The sequence below is a fragment of the Oryctolagus cuniculus genome, chromosome 11, assembly GCF_964237555.1.
Source record: "Oryctolagus cuniculus chromosome 11, mOryCun1.1, whole genome shotgun sequence".
NCBI classification, from domain to species: Eukaryota; Metazoa; Chordata; class Mammalia; order Lagomorpha; family Leporidae; genus Oryctolagus; species Oryctolagus cuniculus.
The window spans coordinates 45,139,007-45,152,939 of record NC_091442.1 but is presented as its reverse complement, the minus strand read 5'-3'; the positions used below and the strand labels follow the sequence as shown (position 1 = coordinate 45,152,939).

General features: G+C 40.3%; 1 protein-coding gene across 11 annotated transcripts in view; it reads left to right on the top strand.

Moving 5' to 3' along the window:
* The window catches only part of RALGAPA2 (Ral GTPase activating protein catalytic subunit alpha 2), a 328,989-nt gene that overhangs the window by 130,001 nt on the left and 185,055 nt on the right, over positions 1 to 13,933 (top strand). For 8 of the 11 annotated variants that reach the window (XR_007919407.2, XM_070052134.1, XM_070052133.1 and 5 more), the window contains 3 exons: positions 775 to 865; positions 10,491 to 10,664; positions 13,610 to 13,717. Coding sequence is in view for 10 of the 11 variants with exons in the window: in XM_070052134.1 (XP_069908235.1) it covers positions 775 to 865; positions 10,491 to 10,664; positions 13,610 to 13,717 (373 nt within the window). In the remaining variant the exon portion in view is untranslated. The remainder of the gene's footprint in view (positions 1 to 774; positions 866 to 10,490; positions 10,665 to 13,609; positions 13,718 to 13,933) is intronic. The other 3 variants (XM_070052131.1, XM_070052136.1, XM_070052135.1) reach the window with 1 other exon arrangement.

The following is a 13,933-nucleotide window of genomic DNA, read 5'->3' as shown; positions in this document are numbered from 1 at the left end:
CATTGTAATTATTTTATGTAATTCGTGTGTGTTTTGTGTCTCCAAGAAAATTACAGATTTCTAGAGAATGCAGATTGCCTCCTGATTTTTTAATCCTTTGTATTTAATAGAAAGTCCAGTGTTAAGCAGTACTTGGGAAAGTCTATAGCAGCACAGTTAACTAGGAAGGTACTGAGTGGACCTGTAGAAGTCTGGATGAGGTGTGTGTCTTCCCTGTAGGACACTCTCTGTCCATGGGTAACTAAAACCTGGAGAAGTTCCCCTACTCACTATGTGAAATTCACCTGCTTACTATATGAAGTACACCCACTCACTGTAGGAAGGGATTAAAACAGTTCAGAGAAAATGGAATTAAATGATAAATTTATTTTATTACAAAGTGTTTTGAAAACTATGCCTAGTTTTTTCATAGTGCACATTTTCCATAAACCTTTTGAAGACCACTTGTATATGTGTGCTTGATCAAAGAAATGAGTAAAGTTTTAAAATAAATAACTTCCGTATAATTTAACATCTCTTTTTACTAAATCAATTTAATTGGATGTCAGTTGACGAAGTAGAGAATATAAACTACAATTTCAGGTCTTGCATAATATGTGATTCAATTACAGTAATTTGTGAACACATATCCTTCACATGGAAAAACAGCTCTCAATTTTTGTTGCTATTATTATTGTTGGTTTCCTTTTCTTTTGAAATGTAGACTAGGAACTTAACAGTCTTATAAAATTATAACTTTCCTGTAATAAATACAATATTTCTTTTTGCCTGAAGATCTTGGTTCGAAGAAGCAGCAGCCCTGCTGAATTAGATTTGAAAGATGATTTGCAGCAAACTCAAGGAAAATGTAAAGAAAGACAGAAAAGTAAGTTCTGGAAAATGTGCCTGTGTTCATCCAACTTCAGAGTGATATACTTTGTTTTCTTCTTCTTCTAACTGGAGTGGTGTCTTAAAACTGAGGAGACATGGTTTGAAATTGAACATTTTTATTCCTGCAATGCCAGCATTGAGAAAAGCTTAATCCACACAAGCAGGGAAATAGTTACAATTAGTTTCTTTTATCAGAGAGACCTTTCTTATTGTTGGTCCATTCTCCAAGTGAGAAGCCCAGTAGGGAATGATGGCTGTGATTAACAGACAAACCCAGTAGGAAAAATGATCTTCTCCTGAAAGTCTCCACAGGCGAGGACAGAGATCAGAAGTACATTGAAGTCAGTGAGATAAGTGTTCTTAAATAAGGTGCTGGAATCCTGAGACTTGCAAAATATGGCCCCTCACACTCAGTCTTCCAGAAGGCAGGTGCCAGGCTACTTCCTCCTCAGAGCAGCACAGTCAAGAACGTAAATCTTCTTTTCATGCTCCATTTTCACTCTGTTGGCTTAGAGGCCTCTGGGAGATGACGTTTGGGTCACAACAGATTGGTCATGTTGTCACTGTAACAACTTTCAGTTGTGGCAGATTAGAAGCAGTGAGGCGCCAGCACCGTGGCTCATTAGGCTAATCTTCCACCTGTGGCGCCGGTACTCTGGGTTCTTGTCCCGGTTGGGGCACCGGTTCTGTCCTGGTTGCTCCTCTTCCAGTCCAGCTCTCTGCTGTGGCCTGGGAAGGCAGTGGAGGATGGCCCAAGTGCTTGGGCCCTGCACCCGCATGGGAGACCAGGAGGAAGCACCTGGCTCCTGGCTTTGGATCGGCGCAGCACCGGCCGTAGCGGCCATTTGTGGGGGTGAACCATCGGAAGGAAGACCTTTCTCTCTGTTTGTCTCTCACTGTCTAACTCTGCCTGTCAAAAAAAAAAAAAAAAAAAAAAAAAGAAAAAAAAAGAAAAAAAAGAAAAGAAAAAAATAAAGAAGAGAATAAAAAAAGCAATGAGGCTGGGAGACTGTAGCAGACACAAAGTGGAGCCGGATGGTGCACAGACCATAAGGGTAAACAATACAATGGTTATGGAAGAGGCAGGCAACTTTGGGGAGCAAACTGTCTAGGTTTCTTTTGTGTTAGATGAAATAAGTAGCCCTTTAAGTCTTCTTTTTTTTCTTTTCTTTCTTTTTTTTTTTTTTTACAGGTGGATTTAGACAGTGAGAGAGACAGAGAGAAAGGTCTTCCTTCTGTTGGTTCACCCCCTATATGGCTGCTACAGGCGGCACGCTGCAGCCAGTACGCTGTGCCAATCCGAAGCCAGGTGCCAGGGTTAGCCAATTGAGCCACGGCACCGGCCATAGCCCTTTAAGTCTTAATGAGACACCTGAGAGCTTCCAAAATGGCAGAGTAGGGAGGGAACTTACTGCTCTGGTCTAGGAGAAGATAGTTTTAAAACAAGTGGAGAGAGTGCAGTCTCAGGGAAGAGTTAGGGAGAAAACTTCAGAGGAAACTCTATGCAAATTAGAGGGACAGAATGGACCTACTTGGAGGGTGTGGACACCCACAATTCAGGACCACAGCAACAGAGAACCTATGCACCAGCATTGGAGAGTGAGGTGAGACCACACTGTAACAACCACAGGCACTGGCTGCAGGAAGACCCTAGAGGGAACCTGGCTTGGAGGTTCCCTTGGAGGATAGTGTACCTGCCAAGCTAGAGGAGGAAAAAACAAAGGAGGGATACATTTCTTTCTTCTTGATCACCTTACAATGGCGTCTTATAATAAGCCAATAGAGCGGGTGCCATTTTGGACATACATAACAGCTGTGCCAGCTCATATCTGCACCCAGCAACCAGCCAAATGGAGATTCCTGACTCTGGTGAAGAAAACTAACCGGGAGCTGGGTACTCATGACTGTGGGAGGCTTGTGTGTTGGAACTGTGAAAAAAACTGAGGCTGTGCGGGAGGGCTCATGGTATGACTGGGACATTGGGCAGTCCCTGTGGGAGACTCCACATGCTCGGGGCTTCCTGGTTACCTGGTGAGGGACATTGCTGGGGAATCTGAACTTACACTGGGACTGCACAGATCCTTTGTGTGATCCTTGTGGCATAGTGTTGTGGCATAATGGATGCATATTATAGCCACTGGGGCTAGGAGTCAGGTACTGGTCTCCTTTGAGCAGAGGAAATCAGCTGAACAGAACAAACCTCCCTTCTGATTAAAAAAAGAGGGGCGGGGGGAATTTATCGTGAGAAAACTGGCTGTGTCACCTTAGACATGCCTTTCACCCTGGAGAACTGAATAGAGCTCCCTGGCCACACCCACCACAGACCTCTAGGTAATCACTGAAAATAGACACTCCACTTATCTACAGAGGCATAGTACAAAGATAAAAGCTGCCACAGTGGAAAAAAACAAAGAAGAAACCAATGAGTATCCCCACAAATGCCAAATAGCAAACACACCAATTCAAGAAACAAGAATAAGGGAGACAACATAATGCCTCCAAAAGAACACAACACTTCAACACTAGTTTGTGAAGATGATAAGATCGAAGAAATGCAAGAAATGGAATTCAAAAAATTGATCATTAGATTACGTAGAAGTAATCAGAAGCATATGCCCGAACTACTGAAATCCATATAAGACATGAAAGAAAACTTCTCCCACGAAACTGAGATCCTAAAGAGAAATCAAAATGAAATGAAGAATTCAATAGAACAAAACAAAAAATGTAATGGAAAGCCTTAACAACAGAATTGGTGAAACAGAAGAAAGAAGACTTAGAAGACAAAGCACAAGAAATTATATAGTCAAACCAATAACAAGAAGAGGAAATTAGAAAACTAAAAACACTGTTGGGAATCTACAGGATACTATCAAATGACCCAAAATACGTGTTCTAAGAGTTCCTGAAGATGTGGAAAGGAAGAATGGATTAGAAGTCCATTTTAGTGGAATAATAATAGAAAACTTCCCTAATTTGAAGAAAGAAAGGGACATCCAAGTTCAGGAAGCACATAGAACTCCTAATAGACATGACCAGAAAAGATCTTCACTATATGACACATTGTAATCAAAATCACCATGGTAAAACATAAAGAAAAGATTCTAAAATGTGCTTGAGAGAAACACCAGATTACTTTCAGAGAATCTCCAATTAGACTCACAGTGGACTTCCCATCAGAATCTGTACAGGCTAGGAGAGAATGGCAAGGTATATTCCAAGTCTTAAGAGAAAAAACCTGTCAACCCAGAATACTATATCCTGTAAAACTAATTCATGAATGAAGGTGAATAAAGACCTTCCATAACAAACAGAAATTGAAAGAATTTGTCACCACCCGGCCAGCCCTACAAAAGATGCTTAGGATGTGCTGCATACAGAAACACAGAAACATGGGTATCACTACAAAAGAAGATAACGGAAGGAAATCTCCCAGTAAAAGTTCAAAGGAAATTCAAAGAAAAAAAATTGGAATATTTTTGGAAAAATGTCTGGGCAAAGTCATTACTTATCAATAGTCACCTTGAATGTAAATGGCCTCAACTCTCTAGTAAAAAGACACAGACTGGCTGAATGGATTAAAAAACAAAACCCATCTATTTACTGCCTACAAGAAGCACATCTCACCAACAAAGGTGTACACTGACTGAAAGTGAAAGGTTGGAAAAAGATATTCCATGTCAACAGAAACCAAGAAAGAGCTGGTGTAGCCATTCTAGTATCAGACAAAATAGACTTTAACACAAAAACTATTAAAAGAGACAAAGAAGGGCACTATGTAATGATTAAGGGATTAACTCAACAGGAAGATGTAACTATTATAAACATTATATGCACCTAATTTCAGGGCACCTGATGTTTAAAAGAAATATTGAGATCTAAAGGGAGACATAGACTCCAGTACAATAGTAATGAGGGACTTAAGTACTCCTCTTTCAGCAATGGACAGATCAACCAGACAGAAAATCAGCTAGGAAACAGCAGATTTAATTGACACTATAGACTAAATAGACCAAACAGATATCTACGGAACTTTTTATCCTGCAGTTACAGAATACACATTCTTCTCAGCAGTACATAGAACTTTCTCTAGGATTGACCACATACTAGATCATAAAGCAAGTTTCAGCAAACTCAAAAAATCAGGATCATACCATGCATCTTCTTGGACCACAATGGAGTGAGGGTGGAAATCAGCAACTCAGGAATCTCTAGAACATGTGCAGGCACATGGAGACTGAACAACATGCTCCTGAATGAACAGTGGGTTGTAGAAGAAATCAAAAACTTTCTGGAAGCAAATGAAGATGACAATACAAGTATCAAAACTTAAGGGATACAGCAAAAGCAGTGTTAATAGGAAAGTTTATAGCAATTGGTGCCTATGTGAAGAAAATGGAAAGGCACCAAATAAGTGAGCTATCAATGCATCTCAAGGATCTAGAAAAACAGTAGCAAACCAAACCCAAAATGAGTAGGAGAAAAGAAATAATTAAAATTAGAGAAGAAATAAACAAAATTGAATCAAAAAATACAGAAGATCAGCAAAATGAAGAGCTGGTTTCAGGAAAGAATAAACAGAATTGTTGCACCACTGGCCCAACTAACCAAAAAAAGGAGAGAGAAGACCCAAATCAATAAAATTAGAGATGAAAAAGGAAATGTACACCACAGAAATAAAAAGAATCATCAGAAATTACTACAAAGAGCTGTATGTCAACAAGCTAGGAAACCTAGAATAGACAGATTCTTGGATATGTACAACCTATCTAAATTGAGCCATGAAGTCATAGAAAACCTAAATGGACCCATAACCAAGATGCAAGTTGAATCAATAATAAAAACCCTCCCTACAAATAAAAAAAAAATCCCAGGACTGGATGGGTTCACTGCTGAATTTTACCAGACATTTAAAGAAGAACTAACTCCAATTTTCCTCAAGTTATTCAAAACAATTGAAAGGGAGGGAATCCTCCCAAATTCTTTATATGAAGCCAGCATCACCTTAATTCCTAAACCTGAAAAAGATGTAGCAGAGAAAGAGAACTACAGACCAATTTTCCTGAAGATCATAGACACAAAAATCCTCAAAAAATTCTAGCCAGTCGGGCTGGCGCCACAGCTCAATAGGCTAATCTTCCACCTGCGGTGCCGGCACACTGGGTTCTAGCCCAGTCGGGGCGCCAGATTCTGTCCTGGTTGCCCCTCTTCCAGGCTGGCTCTCTGCTGTGGCCTGGGAAGGCAGTGGAGGATGGCCCAAGTGCTTGGGCCCTGCACCCCATGGGAGACCAGGAGAAGCACCTGGCTCCTGCCTTTGGATCAGCGCGGTGCACCGGCCGCAGCGCACCGGCCATGGTGGCCACTGGAGGGTGAACCAATGGAAAAGGAAGACCTTTCTCTCTCTCTCTCACTGTCCACTCTGCCTGTCAAAAAAAAAAGAAAAATCTAGCCAAGTGGGATTATCCCTGGTTTTCAGAGGTGGTTCAGTATTCGCAAATCAATTAATGTGATACATCACATTAATAAACCTAAGAACAAAAACTGTATGATTATCTCAATAGATGCAGAGAAATCACTTGATAAAATACAACACCCTTTCATGATGAAAACTAAGCAAATTGGGTATAGAAGGAACATTCCTCAACACAATCAAGGCAATTTATAACAACCAAAGGCCAGTGTTCTATTGAATGGGGAAAAGGTAGAAGCGTTCTCACTGAGATCTGGTACCAGACAAGGATGCCCTCTCTCATCATTGATATTCAATATAGTCCTTGAAGTTTTAGCCAAAGCCATTAGGCAAGAAAAAGAAATCAAAGGGGTACAAATTGGGAAGGATGAAGTCAAACTATCCCTCTTTGCAGATGATATGATTCTATATATAGGGGATCCAAAAGACTCCACGAAGAGACTACTGGAACTCATAGAAGAGTTTGGTAAAGTAGCAGGATATAAAATCAATACACAAAAATCAACAGCCTTTGTATACACAGACAATACCACAGCTTAGAAAGAACTTCTGAAAACAATCCCATTCACAATAGCTACAAAAAATAAATACCTTGGAATAAATTTAGTCAAAGATGTCAAAGATCTCTATGTTGAGAATTACAAAACATGAAAGAAAGAAATAGAAGAAGATTCATAAAAATGGAAAAATCGGGGCTGGCACTGTGGCACAGCAGGTTAAAGCCCTGGCCTAAAGTGTCAGCATCCCATATGGGCGCCGGTTCTAGTCCCGGCTGCTCCACTTCTGATCCAGCTCTCTGCTATGGCCTAGAAAGCAGTAGAAGATGGCCCAAGTCCTTGGGACCATGCACCCGTGTGGGAGACCCGGAGGAATCTCTTGGCTCTGGGCTTTGGATCGGCGCAGCTCCGGCTGTGTGGCCATCTAGGGAGTGAACCAGTGGATAGAAGACCTCTCTCTCTCTCTAACTGTGCCTTTCAAATAAATAAAATAAATCTTTAAAAAAAATGGAGAAAATCTTCCATGTTCATGGATTGGAAGGATTAGTCTCATCAAAATGTCTATTCTCTCAAAAGCAATTTTATAGATTCAGTGTGATACCAATCAAAATACCAAAGACATTCTTCTCAGATCTAGAAAAAATGATGCTGAAATTCATATGGAAATATAGGAGACCTTGAATACCTAAAGCAGTCTTATACAACAAAAACAAAGCTGGAGGTATCACAATACCAGATTTCAAGACATACCACAAGACAGTTATAATCAAAACAGCCTGGTACTGGTACAAAAACAGATAGATAGACCAATGGAACAGAATAGAAACACCAGAAATTAATCCAGACATCTACAACCAACTTCTATTTGACCAAGGAGCTAAAACCAATCCCTGGAACAAGGACAGTCTTTTCAATAAATGGTGCTTAGAAAACTGGATTTTCATGTGCAGAAGTATGAAGCAAGACCCCTATCTTACACCTTACACAAAAATCCACTCAACGTGGATTAAAGATCTAAATGTATGACCTGATATCATCAAATTATTAGAGAACATTGAGAAACCATGCAAGACATTGGCATAGGCAAAGAGTTCTTGGAAAAGACCCCAGAGGCACCGGTAGTCAAAGCCATAATTAACAAATGGGATTACATCAAATCTAGAAGTTTCTGTACTGCAAAAGAAATACTCAGGAAAGTGAACAGGCTACCGATAGAATGGTAGAAATTATTTGCAAACTATGCAGCTGATAAGGGATTAATAACCAGAATATACAAAAAAAAATCAAGAAACTCTACAACAGCAAAACAAACAGCCCAGTTAAGAGATGGGCCAAGGACTTAAGAGATGGGCCAAAGACATTTTTCAAAAGAGGAAATCTAAATGGCCAACAGACACATGAAAAAATGTTCAGAATCACTAGCCATCAGAGAAATGGAAATCAAAACCATAATTAGGTTTCACCTCACCCTGGTTAGAATGGCTTTCATACAGAAATCAAAAAAACAACTAATACTGGAGAGGATGTGGGGGAAAAGGTACTCTAATTCTTTGTTGGTGGGAATGTAAATTGGTCAAGCCACTATAGGAGACAGTATAGCGATAACCTCAAAAATCTGAATGTAGAATTATCACATGACCCAGCGTTCCCACTCCTGGGAATTTACCCAAGGGAAATGAAATCAGTAAACAAAAGAGCTGTCTGCACCTCCATGTTTATTGCAGCTCAATTCACAATAGCTAAGACATGGAATCAACCTAAATGCCCATCAACAGAAGACTGGGTAAAGAAACTATGGGATATGTACACTAAGGAATACTACACAGCGGTAAAAAAAATGAAATCCAATCATTTGCAACAAAATGGATGAATTTGGAAAATATCATACATAGTGAAATAATCCCCTGATATGTAAGAACTAATAGAGCACCTAAAACAAAAGCTGTAGAAGTGAAATCGACACTTTGAGAAGCAATGACTTGAACAACCCTTGTCTTGACTGTTGAGGAACAGTTTTTTGGTTTTTCCTCTTCATGCTATTTGTTGAACTCTTCACTTAACAGAGTTAATCCTATGTGTATAAAGTCAATTGAAAATAGATCTCAATAAAAAATAAGAGTGGGAATAAGAGAGAGAGAAGGAAGTTTGTAACTGCAAAGCTGTATAGTTCTGGATATATTCTTACAAACTTACTTCTAAGGGTTCAGTTAAAACCCTGCCATGGGGCCCCAAATCCTATTAAGCTGGGTGGTAAAAATGTCATTTTAAGTGTCAAAGTGATTATATTAAGTGTTAAACTGATCATATAAATAGGATCAAGTGTCTGGTAATAACAATAGATAGAATTAAAAAGGAATGAATGTTCCAACATGGGAAGCAGTCCACACAGCAGACTCATAGAATGACAGTTGCTTTAAGTAACGCTCTGACCTCAGAATTAGCCCTTAAGGCTTCTTGGTCTGGCTGAAAAGCCTGTGAGAGCATTTCAAGCACGGAAAGCCAAAACACTGTGGCAAAAATAAATAAATAAATAATAATAATAATAATTCTACATGAATGATCTCTGTGAGTGAGACCCCAGGGGAAAAAAGTGGCCATCAAAGAAGGATATACTTTTCTCCAAAGGGAGGAGAGAACTTACACTTTGCTTATGGCCTTTCCAAATACCGATGGAGATTGTGGATTCAAAAGGCGTCCATAGCCCAGGCAGCTCATGTCAAGAGCCTCAGGTGGTCACTGACATCATTATATATAAGTGTTAATTGTTAAATTAACAACAGGAGTCACTGTGCACTACCTCTGTTCTCAATGAGTTGTATTATGACAGTTAACTGTAAAACTAGTTCTCAAACAGGTTTTTGTGTGTGTGTATGTGCGTGCGTGTGTGTGCAAATTGTTGAAATCTTTACTTTGTATAGAGTCGGTCTTCTGTGTACAGAGTTAATTGAAAATGAATCTTATTGGAGAATTTACTGGGAAGAGGAGAGGGAGGAGCTGGAGGGGTGGGAGTGTGGGTGGGAGGGCGGGTATGGTGGGAAGAATAACTATATTCCTATAGTTAGTTATGAAATCTGTATTGCTTAAAAAATAAAGATAAATTTAAATTTAAAAAAAATGACACACCATAATTGTATTATGACAGATTGGAATTTTGCAGTGTTTAAAAGAGAATTTCCTCTGTAGAAAATCTATTGTAGTGGGGCACCTCATCCCCAAGTGACCTTGGAAGATAGGCCTTGGGTTTCAGTCTACACATTAGGCCAAGGTAGACAGCATCTTTAGGCTCTTCTCACTAGTAGAATAAACTTCTATTTGTGATAGAATAAGTTACTACCATTTTCCTCCACTCTCCCTAATTTGTAGGTGAATAAATCCCAAGAGAAAACTTTGGTGTTTAGTGTGATCTTTTAAGAGTCTGGGATAACTGAGCAGAGGCACCTCAGAAAGAATGCCACTTGAGTGAGATGTATGTGGAGTGGAGCCGGTGATGACAAGCAATGCCTTGTGCTTGGAAGATTTATTTTGTTGACCAAGAGCCCCACACGGGCTTTGCCACTTGTTGAACTATTTAGTTGCTTGTGTCTCAGTAATCACGAACATCCTGATTTTCAGTTAATTTGTTTTCTCCAACCTTGGCTCTTCTGTTGTGGCAGGTGAAAGTACCAGCAGTGATATAGCTCTGGGCTATCACAATGAGGGAGAACCTTCTGGGAGCCTGTGGCAGCCCTGTGAGGAAGACCCAGAACTGAACACTCCCACAGATGTGGCTGACTCTGACGCCCGCCATTGGTTACAGCTGAGTCCCACCGATGCTTCAAACTTAACAGGTAGCTGCATGTTTGAAAAAGAGGCACCACAACCAACAGCTGGATGATCTTGAGTTGTCTTGTTGCAAGAAATCTAGGGCTCCCTTAGCAAGTTGTTGGGGAGTGCTACCTTCAGCCAAACTGATGTAGCAGCCCCAGCCACCTGCTTCTGATCGGTCATAAATTCTTGGAGGTTCTATACGGAGAGGGTTCTAAAACTGTGGTCAGGCATCAGAGGAAGATGCCACTTTGATGACCACTGTCCACCACGGGAGGAAGTGCTGGTACTCATGACAAGCTTCTGCCACACCCAATTGGATTTGCTTTACTCTGAAAACTTGCATTTGTCATAAACAGAGAGTAAGTCAAGAAGTTTGGATAGCTTATTGATTACTATTTTTAAAATTTTCTATTATGAAGTGTTTGATACATACAACATAAGTTGTGACATATATGTAAGTTGTAGCCCACAGCAATAAAATAAACACCAGTGAGCCTCTACCCAGTGAGGAGAGCACCTGAGCCAGTGAGGTGGTTCGCAGAGGCCCTTTTCAGTCCCTGCCCATCCCCTACATCCTGGTACCTTCATACTTCCTTAGTTTTTTATTTCCTTAATAGTTTTATCCCACTTCTTTGTCTCTTCAACTAATATATCATCTAGTTTTGCTTCTAAACTTAAAAAAAATGTCCTTGTCTGTATTTGGTGTAATTTTTCCTGTCAGTATTTTGTTTCTAAGATTCATACATGAACTCTGCTGCCAGGTTTTCTGGTTCTGCATCCGGTCTGTGCCACAGAGTTACTGGAGGGTCTTGAGCTAGTTACTCCATCTCTGTTCTCCGATTGCTTTATCTGTAATGTGAAGACAGCAGTAGTAATTCCCATCCTAAAGATGTAGGTGTTGGAGGAACGAATGAGTGAGTGCGTGTGGAGGCACTGTGCAGTTCTGTGCTGTGATGGACAGGCATGGGCACCCCAAGGAGGAGTGAGTGTCAGGAGCCCTGAGGAGCTCAGTGTCGGCATGCTGACCAGAATGCAGACCTTATCAGTCTGCAGCCTGCTTGCTGCAAAACAGATGCCGTGTACCAAAACAACCGCAGAAAACTAAAAAACACATGTGAAGTCAAGGGATTATTAAAATACTAAATATAATTTTTAAATTATAAAGAAGGCCAAAATTTTACCTTGGATTAATTTTTTTTTCTTATCAAACAGACTTTAGTTCTTAATATGTTATAAAATTTAATCAAAGTCTATGTAAGTTTGGCTGTTCTTATTAAAGTTGAAGCTTCATAATAATAAAAAAATGATATTGGCTAAAATTCTTCCTAGAATAGACAATGACTTTGCCTAATATTATTATAAATTTATATGGGAATGAACAATTTGCAAAGAGCTTTGAGCCATCTTCTTTGATGAGGTACAAGAAGCAGGCTAAGTCTTACATTTCTGATATAGAGATGGGGAAGCTGAAACCTCAAGGAATCGCGTTGCCGAGCTGGAAGATGACCACCAGAGCTGGAACCAGCTTTCAAGGCACTTTGACTCCATATTCAGTGCAGTGTCTACTCTTCTGCACGGTGGTGTTGTTAAAATTACATTGCTAAAGCCATTTGAGCTACTTGATAATTATTAATAATACATTTATGGAATAAACAGCTTCTTTGGGTCCAATATATAAATATTCCCCAAAAAATCATCATTGTGATACTATAAATGGCAGCACTGAGTCTTGAATGAAATTGAATTTACTTAAATAAAAAATAGTTTTAATTATTTTTAATGAAAAGAAAGAAAAGTGGGTAATTACTTGTTTTGTTTGTCCTTTGCAAAGATTAGTTTTGATCCCATTTCAGAGTATACATCATTTTAATTTAACAAGCTTGTGTGAGGTAGTTTTATGTAATGCATTCTGTGTTGTGATTAACTCCTCCAAATACTTAGCTCTTCTTTGAAATACTAATACAGAGAATCAGTACACTCGGTTCAATAGTTCATCTTGTCATTTGTGAAAAGGACAAACTGTAATATGATAAGGTTTAAGGATTATCACAGCTCTGAACATAACTTTCTGTTCTTAAGAGAACAATTTCTTCATAAATGAGCAAATAAAACTCGTGTTTGCCTGATCTTCAGGCCATGCAAAGAGACCGACCAAACAACTGAATATATCTTTCTCATTGAATAATCTCAATTATCAAATGCTTAGACTAATAAACTTGTTCTAAATCTTAAATTCCTCCATCACTGGTACGCTAACAGTTTGATTTTACATTTTATTTCTTGCTTAATAAATAATTCCGTGTTTCCCTTATAAGAACAGCCAGATGTTTTGTGTGTTGTTTCAGAATGTATAAGGGGTTTGTTTTACGCAGGTAGGTTAAGACGTGCAGACACAGAAATGGCAGTGATGAAGGAGGAAGTTTATATTCCTCAGTGCCTGGAAACAGGGCGCATGAGGAAGCCCCAGAGCTGGTTAGGAGGCAGAGGGAGCACACATGGCCAGCAGCATTCACTGTCTGTCCCGCGGTAAAGAGCAAGACACGAAGAGGTCAGCAGCGTGGATGGCCTCCCTGGGCTCACGGGCCTGGGGGCTGGCCCTCGCTGCCTGGCGCCTGTGCCTGGGGAGTAGGGCTGGGGCACAGTGACTTGATGTTGCAGCCAGATACTGGAGGTAGCTGGAAGGTATGTGCTTTTTATTGATTCGTTTGCATCTGCAAGGTGTGCTCCCTAGTGAGTTGTTAACTACCTCTAGGAATTAACTAACCCTGGAACCCTTCTGTGATTTATAATCAGTGAGGGCACAGATGCCAAAGCATTAATATTACAGAAAATAAGGAAATTAGTTCATCCATGCATAAAGTTAGTCCTGTTGAGGCACTGATTGGGAGGAGAGGGATAATTATGACTCTATAGCTAAGGATCCTGTATTTCTCAAATAATCTTTTTTTTTTTTTTTTTTTGACAGGCAGAGTGGAGTGGACAGTGAGAGAGAGAGAGAGACAGAGAGAAAGGTCTTCCTTTTCCGTTGGTTCACCCCTCAATGGCACCACGCTGATCCGAAGCCAGGAGCCAGGTGTTTCTCCTGGTCTCCCATGCGGGTGCAGGGCCCAAGCACTTGGGCCATCCTCCACTGCCTTCCCGGGCCACAGCAGAGAGCTGAACGGGAAGAGGAGCAACCAGGACAGAATCCGGCGCCCCGACCGGGACTAGAACCCAGTGTGCCGGTGCCACAGGCAGAGGATTAGCCTAGTGAGCTGCGGTGCCAGCCTCAAATAATCTTATGATTGAG